General features: G+C 39.7%; 1 protein-coding gene across 1 annotated transcript; it reads left to right on the top strand.

Annotated features, from left to right (window-relative positions):
- The first annotated feature begins 16,185 nt into the window (after positions 1 to 16,185).
- On the top strand, positions 16,186 to 16,755 carry LOC132597495 (interferon alpha-1-like). Its single transcript, XM_060300993.1, has one exon. It carries the CDS (start codon positions 16,186 to 16,188, stop codon positions 16,753 to 16,755), a length of 570 nt encoding a protein of 189 aa, XP_060156976.1.
- Positions 16,756 to 17,009: the final 254 nt, after the last annotated feature.

Here is a 17,009-nt window from a genome sequence, read left to right as displayed (position 1 = left end):
AATGTTTCTCATTGGCTAAGATGCCATATCACCCTTGCACATACGTATTTGGTCATTTCAGAAGGCTCTTATTTCAACTTTAATCACAGAATTTATTGTATTAATTCAGCTGATACTTTGTCAGCAATAATACACAAGTATATGTTAAAATTATTAAGCCCTAAGGGCATCAGTCCTTAAGAGATGACTGCCCTGATGTTATTTATTGTTTACTTACTTATATTTATATATTTATTCTTGTATCTTATTTATATTTTAATGTAAAAGATATTTTTATGTGTACACTGTATTAAAATTTAGAAAATATATTCACCTATTTTACTAAATTTGCATTTTGTTTTATTTTTTTCAATTCTTATGAAAGAAAACATGAGTTTTTTTTTTATTCTGAAAACTAAATCCTTATTTTTTCTATATGAATCTATCTCCGAATAGTATTTGTCCATTTTGTCCTTTGAAACAGTCCTACCACTATCAGGAAATGCTTGTCAAAAGGTGGAATTCCATGGAATTGAGGGAAGTCCTGGAAATTATGGAGAATGGTTAGTCCTGACGTCATAGGTGTAACTGATTTATACCACCAGGAAAGAGTGGTCAGTGCAAATACCTGTGGGAAGGAGTCATCTCCACGAGGGAAGCTGGTGACGTATGGTGTTGACTGGCCAATCCTGGCACCTTCCTCTCACCTTCTCCCCGGTCCTGCTTTACTGAACCATTCATCCCTTATACATACCTTCAGTCCCTCCAAATCACTGACTAGCTACACAGCTGCTCTGGTTCTGTGCAGGTTTCCAGCTTCAAGGTTTCTGTTAGAGTGAAAGCCACAGGAAGAGAGCACAAGTGAAAGGAGAGTTCTAGGATTTTCAAAACCTCTGTGAGAAGGAGCCAGGGTTCATGGCACTGGATCCCAGCTCTGCTATTAATAGCAGTGTGACCTTGACAAATAACACAAACACTAAGCTCCCTAGTTTTCTCATCTTTAATATGGGGACAATAGTAATATTTTTTCATAGGATTATTCTCGGATTCAATGAGTAAATATACACAAGAGGCATAAAAGTGTGTCTGTCAGAAATAATCAGGACTGTTAGAGTCACAGAGTGGCTACCATCGGGGAGGAGAAGGAGAGCTGCTCTGAGGTAGCAACTGGAAGGCAACATAAGAAACATGCTAGGTCCTGGGCAAAATCTATTACTTTTAACTTGGGTGCTAGTTTCACAGTGTATTCAGTGTGTGAAATTTCCTTGTGCTGTATGCTGAAAATACTTGCATTTTCTGTGTATTATACTTCTAAAAGATTTCCTGGGAATTAGTAAACCTTTTTTGAGAAAGAACGATCAGTAGAAGATACTTTGATCTACCTTAAAAGTGAGTAAAATGGAAACAACAGAGATCTCATATCAATGCAGATAGTCACATGCATTTTTCATTAATACTGTTTGTTGCTTTTTTAGTATGAGAAAGATAAAAAATAGCTTCTGAACTGGTTTTGGTTTTTGGTCTTTCAGCAGCAATGCAGAGGCAGGAAGAAAAAAGCAGGAGTTATGAAATGTAAAGTTTTGCTCTCCAATCCTGGGCTCTCCCAGGTTTAATCTTAGTCTCTTTTCCATAAAGTCCCAGGTCCATAATTGCTGGCAATGTCACATCCTAGAGCCGGTCCTTCCCAGGATTTAGTGCTTTCAGAGGAGAGACTTCTACAAGTGTCATGCAGGTAGGTGTCTTATACCCAAGTAAGAGTCTTTCTCTGAAGAAGGTGCCATCAGTCAACTATATTGGTCAAAATACATACACATTGCAAATACATACCGCCAATTCTCCACGATAAAATGGCTATGTTGATCCGTATTCAAGAGCATATAAGTTTATATGTGCTCCCACACATTATCCAAAACACAATCTTATCATTCTTTTTAGTTTTTGCCAACCTGATAGGTGACAGATAGCATCTAGTAGCAACCATTAGTTGTCCTTTTCCTAATTGATGGTCGCTGTTATCAGTCACAGGCTAGTCAGAAAAACAGAAAAATTTCCTCCAGCCTTCTAGTCCATCTCTTGCAACTTGTATGGAAGAACTTTAGAAGAAAAAAATCTGCTGGCAAAGGAGAAATGTAGTCAAAAGAACTGGAGCCCCAGCATCACAGAGCAGAGTTGAGAAGGATAGCTGTGGAGCTGAGGCTTTAGCTTCAAGACCAGTACACTAAGATAGGTGACAGTGCCCACTGGAAATTCAAGTTTCCTCCGTGAATTTCCTTTTTTTAAAAAAAAATTTTATTCATTTATTTATTTATTTTTGGCTGCGTTGGGTCTCCGTTGCTGCACGTGGGCCTTCTCTAGTTGTGGCGAGCAGGGGCTATTCTTCGTTGCAGTGCGCGGGTTTCTCCTTGCAGTGGCTTCTCTTGTTGCAGAGCACGGGCTCTGGTGTGCGGGCTTCAGTAGTTGTGGCACATGGGCTCGGTAGTTGTGGCTCGTGGGCTCTAGAGGGCAGGCTCAGTAGTTGTGGTGCACGGGCTTAGTTGCTCCGTGGCGTGTGGGATCTTCCCAGACCAGGGCTTGAACCCGTGTCCCCTGCACTGGCAGGCGGATTCTTAACCACTGCACCACCAGGGAAGTCCCCATAAGTTTCCTATCCATACACAATGCACCTACTGCTCTTGCATTGTCACCTTTTCACCTCTTTAAAGAAATTCATTATTCATTTTTTATACAAACTTTGTGTTATAAAAGTAGAAGACACATAGTCTGTCATGCCCTAAACTGGATCCCAGAAGCCACACTCACATTGTGCTCCTCCCATCTCACTGGCTGCCCATTCTGAGTTTCATTCATGACACAAACGTTGGTGCCTTTCCTGTGTTCTGTGCCCAGAATTCTTTCCAGTTTAAACTCATGAAATAAGTCCTGATCTAATCTAGTTTCAGGGATTGAAAAACAATCGTGATACTCACGTCTTCCAAAGTTAAGTTCTGGAATGACATACCCAACTGCCTATTTGACAGCTGGTATCTAGTAATCATCTCACATTTATGTTATTCAAAATTAACTCTCCTTAAAAAATAAATAACTAAAATAATAACAAGAACCCGTCCTTTCTCATTGTTCTCTAATCAGTTAATGGCAACTCTGTATTTCCACGTTCTCAGGTTAAAGTACATGACATCATTCTCCGCTCCTCTCTCACAACCAGTCTGAATGCAATCAAAGTTTTACACCACTGAGGTTTTTCATCCAAGAACTTGGTAAAGCTCTGCATTCTGAACACAAGACTTCTTCAATCTACTGAATTATATTAATAGCTATGCTGTAATCATCCTTGAATTATTAAATTCTACTTATATGATTTATTAATCATTAACATGCCTATTTATTTTACTGATATTTTATTTGTTATGCATCCATAGTTGTTTTTTTAATCTGAATTTCTTTTCTTATTGAACCCATTTAAAATCCTTGAACCAGGAGTTTATTTTTCTTGAAAAAGAAGGTGGATGACTTTTCACTTTATCCCATGATGTGTTAAAAATATTTTAACATATTTATAGGTGTTTTCTGACAAAAGTATTTTAACACATTTATTGGTGTTTTCTGACATGCTTGCTATTCTACCAGTTCTTTAAGATACTTCCCTGAAGAATTTGCCTGCTAATTCTAAAAGCTAAAGGCTGAAAGTGACCCTAAGAAAGAGTAGGAAGGTCTTTAATTATTGTGAAAACTCCTCCCTGCACCTTTTCAGGTTATTTATCTCTGTAAATATTACCTTTAAATCCAGCCTACATTCCTCTGTCTCCCTTGCCTATTAAGATACTTACATGCACGTCACTCACATTTTATAAATCAAACATAATAAATCAAATGTCAATATGCAGATATAAGCTAGAAGCTTGATATTTGACTATTTGCAACGTGTCAAAGCATCTCATCTAATCCCAGCACATCATTTATTTACCACCATAGACTGAGGTTTGGCTGAGATTTGAACATGGGGTTACAAACCCTACTGTAATGAGCCAGAGTTAATTAATTAAAATTGACTCCCCAAAATCCTACCATGGTTTCTATATTTCATATAAGACATTTCAGCTTTTATTACTCTAATAATTTCCTATGCTCCTGTACTTTTCAAGATCAAGGTCTTGCCCTTTACTTTCAACCCCTCTCCCCACCCTTCCCTGTGCACATACTCACCCAAGGCCTTGTAACTGAGAGTCACTTAAATGCTTGTGATTTACTCCCCAGAGTAGAAGCACTTCTACACTTCTTATTCCCACCCAGTATCCTGCACAATGTTAGGGATATTACTGGTCCTCAGGGTTGTTAATAAAAGTGATAAATGTAATAAGCTTAACATAGTTGTGCCAGTAAAACTGTTTGAAAACTACAGTTTTCCTCCATTTTCTCTTGTGGGTTACTCTTGTCTTCTCAGGTGACCAGTAAATTTGTTAGCCAGGCATCTCCTTAGTCTTCCTTCAACCTCCTGCATGATTTAGAGCAACTGTTTCCTTTTTCCTATTGTACAGTTTTTCTCAGCTTTAAAATAGGGTTAATGAGAATACCATACTCCATTGAACGTACCATCTTATGTTATATGCTCTATTTAATGAGAATACAACTCATAACTGTTATCATAACTGAGGACATTTTATAATCAGAGACATATACACATAGTTATCATAGTTGTTACTGTGACGGGTGTACACAAGGTGTAAAAACCATTATTTCATGATCACCCAAAAGATGATTATGGCACATTTGTGCCTTGCTCAGCTCATAACCTTGTTATGCAAAAATTCTACCTCTGTGAATTAAAATAGGGTTATCTTTTTTAGCATTGTACAAAGCATACACACAAATTTTTAAATTCTACTCGCAAATGAAATATCCTCATGGCTGTACCAAACACTCGATTAAAAATATCTATGGATCTCTAGTGGGCATCAAAACAAAATGCAATCAGTGCATTGGCACAGAAGTTATGTATTTAGTAGAAAATGTTATATTAAGTTTAAATCTACACTATGCTGAAATTAAAAGCATCTTGATACAGATTACAAAGTTTTATGTAACGTATCCATATGAGATGACATTCTGAAGAAGTTAATAAAATTCTACAATGAAAAACCGTGACTATAATAAAGCTGAATGTTTAATAGAAGACACTTGCTTAAAACAAATGAGAGGGGACTTCCCTGGTGGTGCAGTGGTTAAGAATCCGCCTGCCAATGCAGGAAACGTGGGTTTGATCTCTGGTCCGGGAAGATCCCACATGCCACGGAACAACTAAGTCCGTGCATGCACCACAACTACTGAAGCCTGTGAGCCCTAGAGCCTGCGTGCCGCAATACTGAGCCCACGCACCACAACTACTGAAGCCTGCTAGATTTAGGGCCCGTGTGTGGCAACTACTGAGCCCGCATGCTGCAATTACTGAAGCCTGTGCACCTAGCCGTGCTCTGCCAACAAAAGAAGCCACCGCAATGAGAAGCCCACTCGCTGCAACTAGAGAAAGCCTGTGCACAGCAAGAAGACCCAATGCAGCCAAAAAACAAAAAAGAAACAAACAAAAAAACCCGAAGTAAAACAAATGAGAGGACCAAAAGATTCTGTAACTTTAGATTAATTATTGAAGACGTTACTGGGTCATAAGAGATTGCCAAATACGTCCTTCTCTCAATTGAAATGAGATAAGCAAATAAGTAATTCTGAAAATATTACTGATGATTTTGCTTCCATTGAAGCCAGGAACTTATAATAAAGTCTTCTTTTGGCATAAATAAAATATTTAGACGGTGTGAGTTTAATACTTTTAAATTTAAAAATATTTTTTCAACAACATAAACATTGGACGAGAAATTAACCATTTACATTAAAGGTTAATTAATTTCACATTTTCCCTTTCCCACGAGGCTCCTTTAAGTCTCAGCCTTGTCCCCAAGTCTTCCCACTGGAGGGTCCCAATATCTAGTAGCTTCCCTTCCAGAATGTAGATGCGTTTACCCTTTCCCCGATTTCCTTTCTCCCTAGAAAAGTGTGTTAATCTGAACACATACCACGACATGCTCTGATTTCGAGCCGTCAATCCCTGCATAAATGTGCACCGGCGTCAACCAGTCTGGCTAAAAGCTCCTACCAGGAAGGGAAGGATGGACGCAGAGGCAGGTGCAGAAAATGAAGACTGCGAAGCCGCGGCAAAGCTCCCCTCCGCAGTCAGGCCCGAAAAGGAAGTTTCCTCTCTGCTCTCGCGGCCCCACGCGCTCCCTGGGCCCCGGCGGCGCCTTTCCGGGGCCGGGGCTCCTGCAGACGGCAACTCGCCGGTTCTTCCCGCGGGCGCTGCGCCAGAGTTCGCGGAGCTGGATCCGGAAGCGGGTCCCGCTGGGTGGGCGGTGCCCGTCGGTCCTTTGGGGCGAGTTCGGGCGCCCCCTCCCGGCCGCTGCGGCTTAGCGAAGGCAGCTTTGAGGGCTTTGCCTCGCGGAGGACCTGAGCTCCCTTTCACGGTGGTCCAGGTGAAGCGCTGAATTTCTGGACTCCTGATCTCGCTGCTCATGGCCGTGGGGATGCTCTGCTCCATCCCTCACATTTTACCCGTTAGTATACATCGTCTTATATTCTTCCAATCATTTCCCATATCCATGTAAGTTGGTAGCGTTAAGTATTTGTTGCCTGAATCCACTAGAGCTTTGGTGTTGTCTACAGAGGACTCCTTGAAATGTTTGTAATCCAATCTGGTGCAGGGGTCAAAACTCTCAAGGGTCTTGTCTAGCACGCAGCTCATAAATTTATGGTGAGAATTAACTGAACAATCTATATGAATCATCCTTGGACAATTAAATATGATTTTAAAAATTTTTTTTATTATAGTTGATTTACAATAGTGTTTCAGGTGTAGAGCAAAGTGATTCAGTTATACACGTACATATATTCATTCTTTTTCAGATTCTTATATAGGTTATTACAGAATATTGAGTAGAGTTCCCTGTGCTAAATATGATTATTTTAAAATAATTAGAATTATTAATTTTGTTGATCACATTTAAGGCTATCAGAAATAATTACCAGTTGATAATTTCATTTTGTTTATTATGTAAAATAATCAGGATACTTTGTAATTTGGTCAACGCATCTACAAATTTGTAGGTGGACGATAAACTTATGAAAATATAGAGAATTTGTAACAGCGAAGTATGAGACGACAAAGGAATATCAATGTTATGAGAAAAGTATAGGGCTTTCCCGAAAATAAGTTATGGTTCAATACATGCCGTTTGCACAGATGTCTAAGGTGTGGATAGGGAGGTGGAATTTGGAATATGACCTACTAGGTTGTGAAACCTGGACTTACCATTTACTTATTAGATTGTTTTATACACATAAACTCTTAGCAGGTGACTCTTGGAAACGAGAATATTAGAATATTAACAACTCAGTTTCAACTATGTTGGAAAGATTAAGTGAGTCCTCTATAAGGGCTAAGGAATTTGTAGTTGCTGTCATCATCATTTTTGATAAAGACTGAAAGTCTGTAGAATTTGTCTGGCAGGTCCTTGGTAATCATGTTCACAGTAGCATTGTAACATTTAATTAATAATCAGTACAGGTTTTAATGTGCCATTAAAAGTAAGGGCAGCATCAAGGAAGGTGTTCTTTATCCTCAAGTAAATGTCAAGATGAAATACATTCTAATGAATCCTTGCCATAAACACAATACCTTCAGATCTTCTTATCACCGCTTTACAGACTGAATGTGTGTGTGTATCCAAAATTCATATACGGAAACCCTACCCCTCAATGTGATGGTATTACGAGGTGGGATATTTAGGAGGTTATTAGGAGTAGATGAGGTTATGAGGGTGAACCCTCATGAATGGGATTAATGCTTTCATGAGACTCACAAGACAGTTTGCTTCCTCTCTTTGCTCTCCACCATGTGAGGATACAAAGAGAAGCTGGCAGTATGCAACCTAGAAGAGGGCTCTCACCAGAACTCAACCGCGCTGGCATGCTGATCTCAGACTTCCAGGCAACAGACTTTGACAAATAAAACTCTGCCATTTATAAGCCACCCAGTCTCTGGTACCTTTTAGAGCAGCCTGAACTAAGATGCACGACATCAGTCATTTAGCTCATATAATACACTAGTTAGATTGTGTCTAAATAGTTCAAGTTCAAATCATACCTGACAGGGAGTATTGATGAGAGAAAGGAAACAGCAAGAAGTAAAATGAGGCTACAAGAAAGAATACGCTTTGTCTGGTTCCTCCCAAGGGATAATCCCAAATAAATATCTAAAATAATTTTTACTGTAATTTATTATTTGAAAAAAGTTTGGATTTTTTTAAAACCATTTAACCAATTGTTCCCTAACCATGGCTTGGTCTAAATATTTGCATCAACCATTCCTTTCATTAGTAACCAGTCAGAAAGGGGGCAGTGAAGTTAGCCAATTTGCTTAACTTCAAGTACCAGTGAAAGTCAGTGAACTTCAGTATCTTGAGAATCAAAATATTTTTTCTTTAATTCCTGAGTTTTCCTGTCAACTTGTTAATGAAGAAGAGAACCTACTTGTTTCCAGGTTCTGAATTATTTTTCTTTTATTTTCCTATTATCTTTGAATATGCCAGGAAAAAGATATTTTTAAAATTTAATCTGCTCAGGGACAAATATTAAGGCAGGAAGTCATTTTGCCTGGTTTCTTAGTAAACCGATATATAATTGAATCCAAAAGTGGATGTGTAATATCTATCAGACAGGGGCTAATAAGTAAAGAAAGGATTTACTGGTGAATCCAAATTCATTAAATGTTTAAACATTTTTTGATTTTATACTTTGTAATATACTGGTTTGAAGATCTGTAGTACAATATATTTCTATACAAGTTTAAAATTATTATAAATGTTTAGACATATATAATATTTAATCAATATATGATTGTCATAAGTATCAAACAAAATGTTTCTCTGAGTTTATTAATTCATGGTGTTAATAATAAATCCTAGCTACCAATTATCCAAACGCTCTTATTGACATGACAAGGAAAATTTTGTTTTTCCTGTATCAAACAGCTGTATTTTAAAAAATTATTCAGAAGATAATATTTTTTAAAAAGTGTTCAAATTTATTTAAATATTTCATTAAGCAGATTTTTAACACCATCATGCTTGGCATAGAACTGATTGGCCTGAGAAGAGAGATGGACATTTAGCCTATCTCCATTCCCACTTCCATTCTCACATTTAGACCACATATCACTTTATAAAAGAAAAAAGAAAGTACCTCTTACTCATCCCAAGCCTCACCACGGTTCACTGAACCAGGGTGAAAAACCTCTGTGAGAGCAAACAGAGGGAGAATTCCAGAAGGTTTAGCTTTTGGGAGAGATTCCCTTGATGCAAAGCAGAGAAGGCCTTAGTACAATAAGATGCTTACTTATGCTTTATCAGTTACCTCCTCTCTCTGCTGTATCAACATTTTCCTTTTTACTGTCTAGTTTTGATCAATATTAATATGCTTAATTTTCATCTTCTTCATCCTAAATATGCCCATTTCTTAATAACCACCTGTAGGTTATTATCTTCCTTCTGTCATTCTGTTCACATCCAAACATCTTGAGCATTCTCTGCAATATCCGTCCCTAACTTCACATGCACCTCATTTTTCCAGTTGTTATAATAATTTGGCTTCAGCCTCCCTGTTCTCCCTGTTCTCCTGCTCAGCCAAGATTTATAATAAGCTACATGTTACTGAGATCAGAGATCACTGTCAGGCAGCCTCAGCTGACATCTCAGAAGCATTGGACACTTGTTACCACGCCCTCCATCTTAAGGTCTGACGCTCATCTGGTCTCCGTGTCACCACCACCCTCTGCTTTTCTGCCCCTCCTCCTCTCCTTCCTTTGTTGACTGCTCCCTCTCATCTTAGGGAATTGGTGTTCCTCAAAATTCCGTGCTAGTCCCACACTTCATCCTCTCTGCACATACACTCTCAACCTCCCAAATAGTTCCAAATGTCCTCTCTATGACTGTGACCTCCATATGCATGTCTTTCCCCAGGGTCACATCTCCAAACACTTGTTCCTCTCCAAGCACTTATATGTACCTGCTACCCTAGAATATTTCCACATAATATGTCCAAAATTGACCATTAGTTAATTACCTGGCTAACTCCTACAGACCCTTGAGATGCCGGCTCACCAACTGCTTCCTCTGGAAGCTTTCCTTGACCCATGCAATCCCACATGCTCCCAGTATCCTATTTTCTCCCTGTCACCGTATTAGCATTCCTTTAATTGAATCTCCACTGCTATAACCTGTCATAGTGCCTTATGCGTCTCCTTCACAGCCCTGAAAAGGGTTCCTACCTAATTTCTTACTGTTTAATGCCTGTCTTCTCTGACAGAATGCTCCACTAAGAAAGTAATATATTTCTTTTATTGACCAATATATTCACAAACACAAGAAAATTACTGGGAGCAGAGATACTTCAAAATATTTTCAAAATCAATGAAACAAACAAAACTATTTACATTCCTTTTGGATTTTAAGGCAGATTAAAGGTTTAAGGACACTTCCTATCTCTTTAAGAGTATGAGAAGACCTAACATTTAAAACACACCATTTGTGGTAAAGATGATCTTATTTGCAAAGCAGAAGTAGAGACACAGATGCAGAGAAAATGTATGGATACCAAGGGGGGAGGGGAGGTAGGAGGAATTGGGAGTTGGGATTGACATATATACACTATTGATACTATGTATAAAATAGATAACTAATGAGAACCTACTGTATAGCACAGGGAACTCTACTGGATGCTCTGTGGTAACCTAAAATGGGAAGGAAATCCAAAAAAGAGGGGCTATAAGTATATGTATAGCTGATTCACTTTGCTGTACAGTAGAAACTAACACAACATTGTAAAGCAACCATACTCCAATAAAAATTAATTTTAAAAAATTGAAAAATAAAACACACCATTTAAATACTACTCAGCCACGAAAAACTATGAAATAATGCCATTTGCAGCAACATTGATGGAAGTAGAGATTATCATACTCAGTCAAGTAAGTCAGAAAGAGAAAGACAAACACCATAATGGTATCACTTATATGTAGAATCTAAAATATGACACAAATGAACTTATCTACAAAACAGAAACAGACTCAAAGACATAGAGACAGACTTGTGGTTGCCGAGGGGGAAGGTTGGATTGGCAGTTTGGGATTAGTGGATGCAAACTATTATATAGAGAATGGATAAACAACAGGTCCTACTGTGTAGCACAGGGAACTACATTCCATATCCTGTGATAAACCATAATGGAAAAGAATAAGAAAAAGTATGTATATATATTTATAACAGAATCAGGTTGCTGTTCAGTAGAAATTAACACAACACTGTAAATCAACTATACTTCAATAAAATAAATTTAAAAGTAAAATAAAATACACCATTTGCACCCAAAAGCAAAGCAGAACAAGACACAAAGGACCACATAATAATATGAAGAATAAATTTTGTAAGTAAAAAAATACCATAGAGAAATAAATTCTAATTATTACAAATAAAAACTCAAAACTATACTTTCCTCTTACTATTGTAAAACAATCTGCTGAGATGGCTCAATGCAGTTAACAACTGAAGCAAAGAAAAAGTTCTGAACTCAGTGAATATTGACATGCTTGAGGCTACCTATAAGTAGATAAGATCCCATTGTGGAAGACTGGGTCCAAATCTCCTTTGCCACTCCTGGGTGCTCTCTGAGGTTGAACATACGAGGAAAGCACACACTGACTTTCACAGCTTCCAGTCTGATAGTGTCCCGGTCACAGCAGCTGTGGACTTTCTTTTCAGATCAAGCCTGGTCCTTTGGAAGGAGTACTTCAAAATCTGGCTGGAGTCCTCATTGCCTAACAGAGTCTTTTCCTCTCCATCTCCTGCACCAAACTGGTCTCTAGATCTTCCCAGTGGCGATCAAGCCTAATAGGAATTTCAGCTCTTTGGGCGGAAGAGACTGAAGATCTGCTGGATCATTTCATAAAGAATGAGGCAGCCTGAGCATTTTGGAACCAACTGTCATCCAGCTTGTCCTAAGGGAACCTGAAAACATTCTTGTCCTTCAGGCAGGAAAACAAGGAAGATTCTCCCCCTTAGGTGTAGAACTGTGAAGGTCTCCTGCTTTGGCCGGCCATGGTTTGGGGCTGGTCACAGCTAAGGGTGCAGACAGGGCTGGAGCATCATCCTGGGTGTCCTCAGTGAGGAGGGTGGCAGGCCCCGGTAAGCCTGGTGATGCAGGTGTCTGGCTGTGGGAGCCTGTATCCAGCTGCTCTGACTACCTGCCTGCAAATGAGATTCTTAAATAGGCCAGGAATGTCATTTCTCTACTTATCCCACTGATGTTTCCACGTTTTTGCAATTTGTCTTCCATTTATGGGCAACATAGAATGTCGCAACTTCAATTCCTTTATTACACTGGAAATTACACTCCTGGAACATGAAAGAGTATCAATCCAATGGATGTATTCATCTAAATGAGACCCAAGGTTGTAATAAAAACCTGAGTCTCAATCTATCTCTTTTTGAATTCTAATAAGAGTACTTAGAGATTTGATATTTTACTCTATTTTCACGCTTTGCAATGCACCAAAATACAACTAGCCTCGCCTCTCTCCATTTCTCCTTTAAGGGGTTAAGACATTAGATTTGAATTCCTCTACATGACTTTACAGGAGTCATAGCTCATGTTTTCAGACATAGTCTACGGATAAGAGTGGCATAAATGTTAACACCAAGGGCTAATTCATACCATTCTCTTCCTTCTGTCACCAAAAGTGTACTCACCGCATATATGTGTAACAATGTGCTTGGCAATGTGGATTGTTAGGAAAGTAAGGCAGGGATGGTGACCGCCCTCCAGGGAGCAGGGAGGACAGACACTAGAGGCAGGATTAGGATGAGGGAAGCACCACGTGCTCAGTGCAGCTGAGGGCCAGTGCTCAGAGCTGATGAAGAGGAGGGCCTGGGAGCAGCAGAAGGCTCCACTCTGACAAAAATCTGGGGCTCCTGAATTTAAATGACATCAGATTTTGATTTCCTCTTCTAAAAAACTGAGACAACTCAAGTAGTTGTCACACAGGCAAATGTAAAGATTAAATGAAGTTTGCAGATTATAGTCTGAGAATCTGAATTTAGTGAACATAGCTGCCTTTAGCATTAATGTGACATATAGTAACTTGTAGAGTCCATGATCAGCCCCGCCAAGAGAGGCTTTGACTGCCGCTCCCTTAACAGTGTCAGGGGTGTGCGTGTTGAGGCCCCAAATGCAAACTCTAGGAGAGGGGTTGCCTTCTGGACTGTGAAGGAGCAAAGCCCAAGTTTCCAGGCCTAGAGCAGTGTCTGGTACATTAAGGAGAGAAATCCTACAGCACTTGAAACATTTGCAGAGAACCAGCATCGAGGAAAAATGGCTGCTCTGTATAAATGTATAGTATAAATGAGATAAACGGTCCCTTCCCTCATCCTCAGTTAGTCTCAGACCACCTCTGGTGATATTATTTTAAGACAAAGATGTTTTTAAAAGCTATAGAGGGACTTCCCGGGTGGCGCAGTGGTTAAGAAACCGCCTGCCGACTCAGGGGACACGGGTTCAATCCCTGTCCGGAAAGATCCCATATGCTGTGGAGCAACTAAGCCCACGTGCCACAACTACTGAGCCCGCGCACCTGGAGCCTGTGCTCCGCAACAAGAGAGGCCACCGCAATGAGAAGCCTGTGCACCGCAAGGAAGAGTAACCCCTGCTCGCCGCAACTAGAGAAAGCCCGCACACAGCAGTGAAGACCCAACGCAGCCAAAAATAAATAAATAAACGAAATAAAAAAATAAAAGTTATAGAGACCAGGATATAGGTTATAAAATGTAGATGGGGCAGAGGGTGATGAAAAATGGGACATTCCTATATTTTTAGCTATGGAAGGTCACAACGTTACTTCGAAAGCTATTTCCTGGCTATTTGGGTAAAGAAAGGGAGGGCTTCCCTCAAGCATGGAATGTAAGAAGGCACCAAATCTAAGTGATCAAAATAAATCATATTTTAACGCAGTATATAAAAATGAAAACACCACAACATACATGCTGAAGAAAATAGCAAAATTTTAAATAAAGACAGAAATGACCCTGCATTTGGATGACGCTGACAGTCTTACAGAGGAAGGCTTCACGTTGCCAATGAAATTTGGGCAATTTCTGTTCAGTCTCTAAAATTCTTACCAAAGAAAATGAGAAGCTCAGACCTGGTCAATGTCCTCAACTGCTTGAACAGGACACTAACTCTTCTTTCTACACTACAGTCGAGCTGGGGTCCTGAGAAAGGTGTTTCAGAAACTCGAGTTAAATAAAAATTATTTAAGACTGTCACAGAGTCACAAGAACTTGTCAAACACTGCAGTTCTCTCAAACAGGTAAAGAAGTAGTCTTGAAAATATTAATGAGTTTGCTTCCATTAAAGCTAGGAAAGTAAAATTATATTAAATTCTTGTTTTAGTATGAAGAAACTATAGTTTAAACAGTTTAATAAAATGCTGTGTTTTAACAACCATATATTTTAATACCCTACCTTCAATATTTAAAATATTTTCAGAAAATATATTAAAATGTAAAAAATTCTAAAATATTTAATTTAAATAAAACAATATAAATTTAATTTAAAAATATTAAAAAATACTGTGAGTTTTAAAATATTCCCACTTTTCAGTTATTCAGTACTTCCTCCCCCACTTTAACGCTGTATCCTTGAAAGACACCATGAAGTCCCAGAGCATCTACAGGCGCGCTCAGCTCCCGCGTCCTCAGCCCCGGTGGTGGCCGCGCACCGACTCACCCCCAAGACGTCCCCGACACTGTCCTGTCGTCCCATCGCCGCCGCGTTCCCCTCTCTCTGAGCCGTCGCAGCACAGCGCCAGAAACGAGCCCGAATCTGTAAAATCGGCCCCAACTCGCTTCCCAGCTTCAAACCCCTCAGAAAACGGCTTCTTTCCCAAAAATGGCCTCGCTTAAGTTTCTGTGCGAAAATAAAGCACAAAACTCAGGGGAAGCCCAGAAAATGCAAGGTTCCGGGCTTGCTACCAGACAAAAATATCGCTGGAGAGGCCGCATTAAGGTTCCCTCTGCAACACTCAGCACCGTGAAAATGAAGGGGGTTTTTCGCACTACTATATCAGTATAAAATTGCTCCGTGAGAACCCGACCCACTCCCTCTCGTGCTGCCCAAACCGCGGAACCTGCAACTCTCCGACGTGGGCGTTTCCCTAACACATCCGATCAAAAGACATCCTGTGCCCTCTTGCGACCGCGTAGAGAAGCGTGCTGTTCCCGGTTCCAGGGAAGGTTCTATGATATTTTATTGTTTAATTCTACTAAAGTTGTTCAACACATCCATAATTATGGCAAGTGATAAACAAAAAAAAATGTTGATAATATCTGATGAATATCTAGCAGCCAGTGAAATTAAAAATTATTTTCTGATATGAAGCAAAATTTAAACTACCGAAAAATAAATATTAAGAAAATAATTTAAGATTTTCAATGATTTTGAGCAATTTTAAATTATTTTTAAGTATATCTATACTTTGGTATTATTATAAAGTATTTATATAAAACTTATATGGATATGTAATTTGATATATTACTATTTATATAAGTAAATATCCTACCTCAAAAATCATTCTGCAAACTTAGTCATAAGTTATAACAAAATTCAATAGCTTTTCCACTTAATTTATAGCTTTCAATTTTATGTCATTCTTAACCCTGCATAGAATACAAACAGTAAGCTTTGCACTTTCTCTGTCTACATATAAAGTAAATATACCCATGAAGTACAAAACTAGACACACAGTATATCTGTGTTATCAAAATTTCATGCTGGGGGCAATTAGGAAAAAACCTATCTAAAAAGGATCTGTGGGCAGGAGAAGAGGCAATAATGGGGAAAAAAAAGGTTGAGAAATGTTGTCCTAACCCATCTGGAGAGTGCAAAATGAGAAGCAAAAACAGAAGTAGAAAGTTAGAGGGAACATTCAGAAAATGGAAACCAATTCGCTCCCATTTAAGACCCAGGCCTGAAGGAAGGTCTTCAGAGAACCTAGAGAGCAGGGTTCACAGAGTCCCCACCTCAGCCAGGCCGGCAGCATCTGCAGGGTCCCCGATGGCCCCAACCTTGTCCTTACTCCTGGCCCTGGTGCTGCTCAGCTGCAACTCCAACTGCTCTCTGGGCTGCGACCTGCCTCAGACCCACAGCCTGGCTAACACGAGGGCCCTGATGCTCCTGCAACAAATGAGGAGAATCTCCCCCTTCTCCTGCCTGAAGGACAGAAATGACTTTGGATTCCCCCAGGAGGCGTTTGGAGGCAACCAGTTCCAGAAGGCTCAAGCCATCGCTGTCGTCCATGAGATGATCCAGCAGACCTTCCAGCTCTTCAGCACAGAGGGCTCAGCTGCCGCTTGGGATGAGACCCTCCTGGACAAGTTCTGCACTGCACTTTATCAGCAGCTCACTGACCTGCAAGCCTGTCTGATGCAGGAGGCGGGGCTGGAAGGGACTCCCCTGCTGAAGGAGGACTCCATCCTGGCTGTGAGGAAATACTTCCACAGAATCACTGTCTATCTGCAAGAGAAGAAGTACAGCCCTTGTGCCTGGGAGATTGTCAGAGCAGAAGTCATGAGATCCTTCTCTTCATCAACAAACTTGCAAGAAAGACTCAGGAGGAAGGAATGACACACACCTGGTTCAACACCGAAATGATTCTCAGTGACTAACAAGACCATACTTCCACCTGTGCTGCCATGTCAAAGACTCTCATTTCTGCTCTCATCATGCCCTGAATTGAATTAATTTGTCAAGTGTTTTCAGGAATATTAAGCAACATGATGTTCTACTCTACAGGCACTCGTCCCTCATAGATGCCCATGCTGATCTATCTACTTACTTATCTACTTAAATATTTATTTATCTATTTTAATATTTATTTC

Source organism: Globicephala melas, chromosome 6 (assembly GCF_963455315.2).
Source record: "Globicephala melas chromosome 6, mGloMel1.2, whole genome shotgun sequence".
NCBI lineage: Eukaryota > Metazoa > Chordata > Mammalia > Artiodactyla > Delphinidae > Globicephala > Globicephala melas.
This window is presented reverse-complemented; position numbering and strand designations above follow the sequence as displayed.

Bases quoted from the DNA above. Each gene is read 5' to 3' on its own strand.
- LOC132597495 (XM_060300993.1), top strand. From the start codon at position 16,186: ATGGCCCCAACCTTGTCCTTACTCCTGGCCCTGGTGCTGCTCAGCTGC.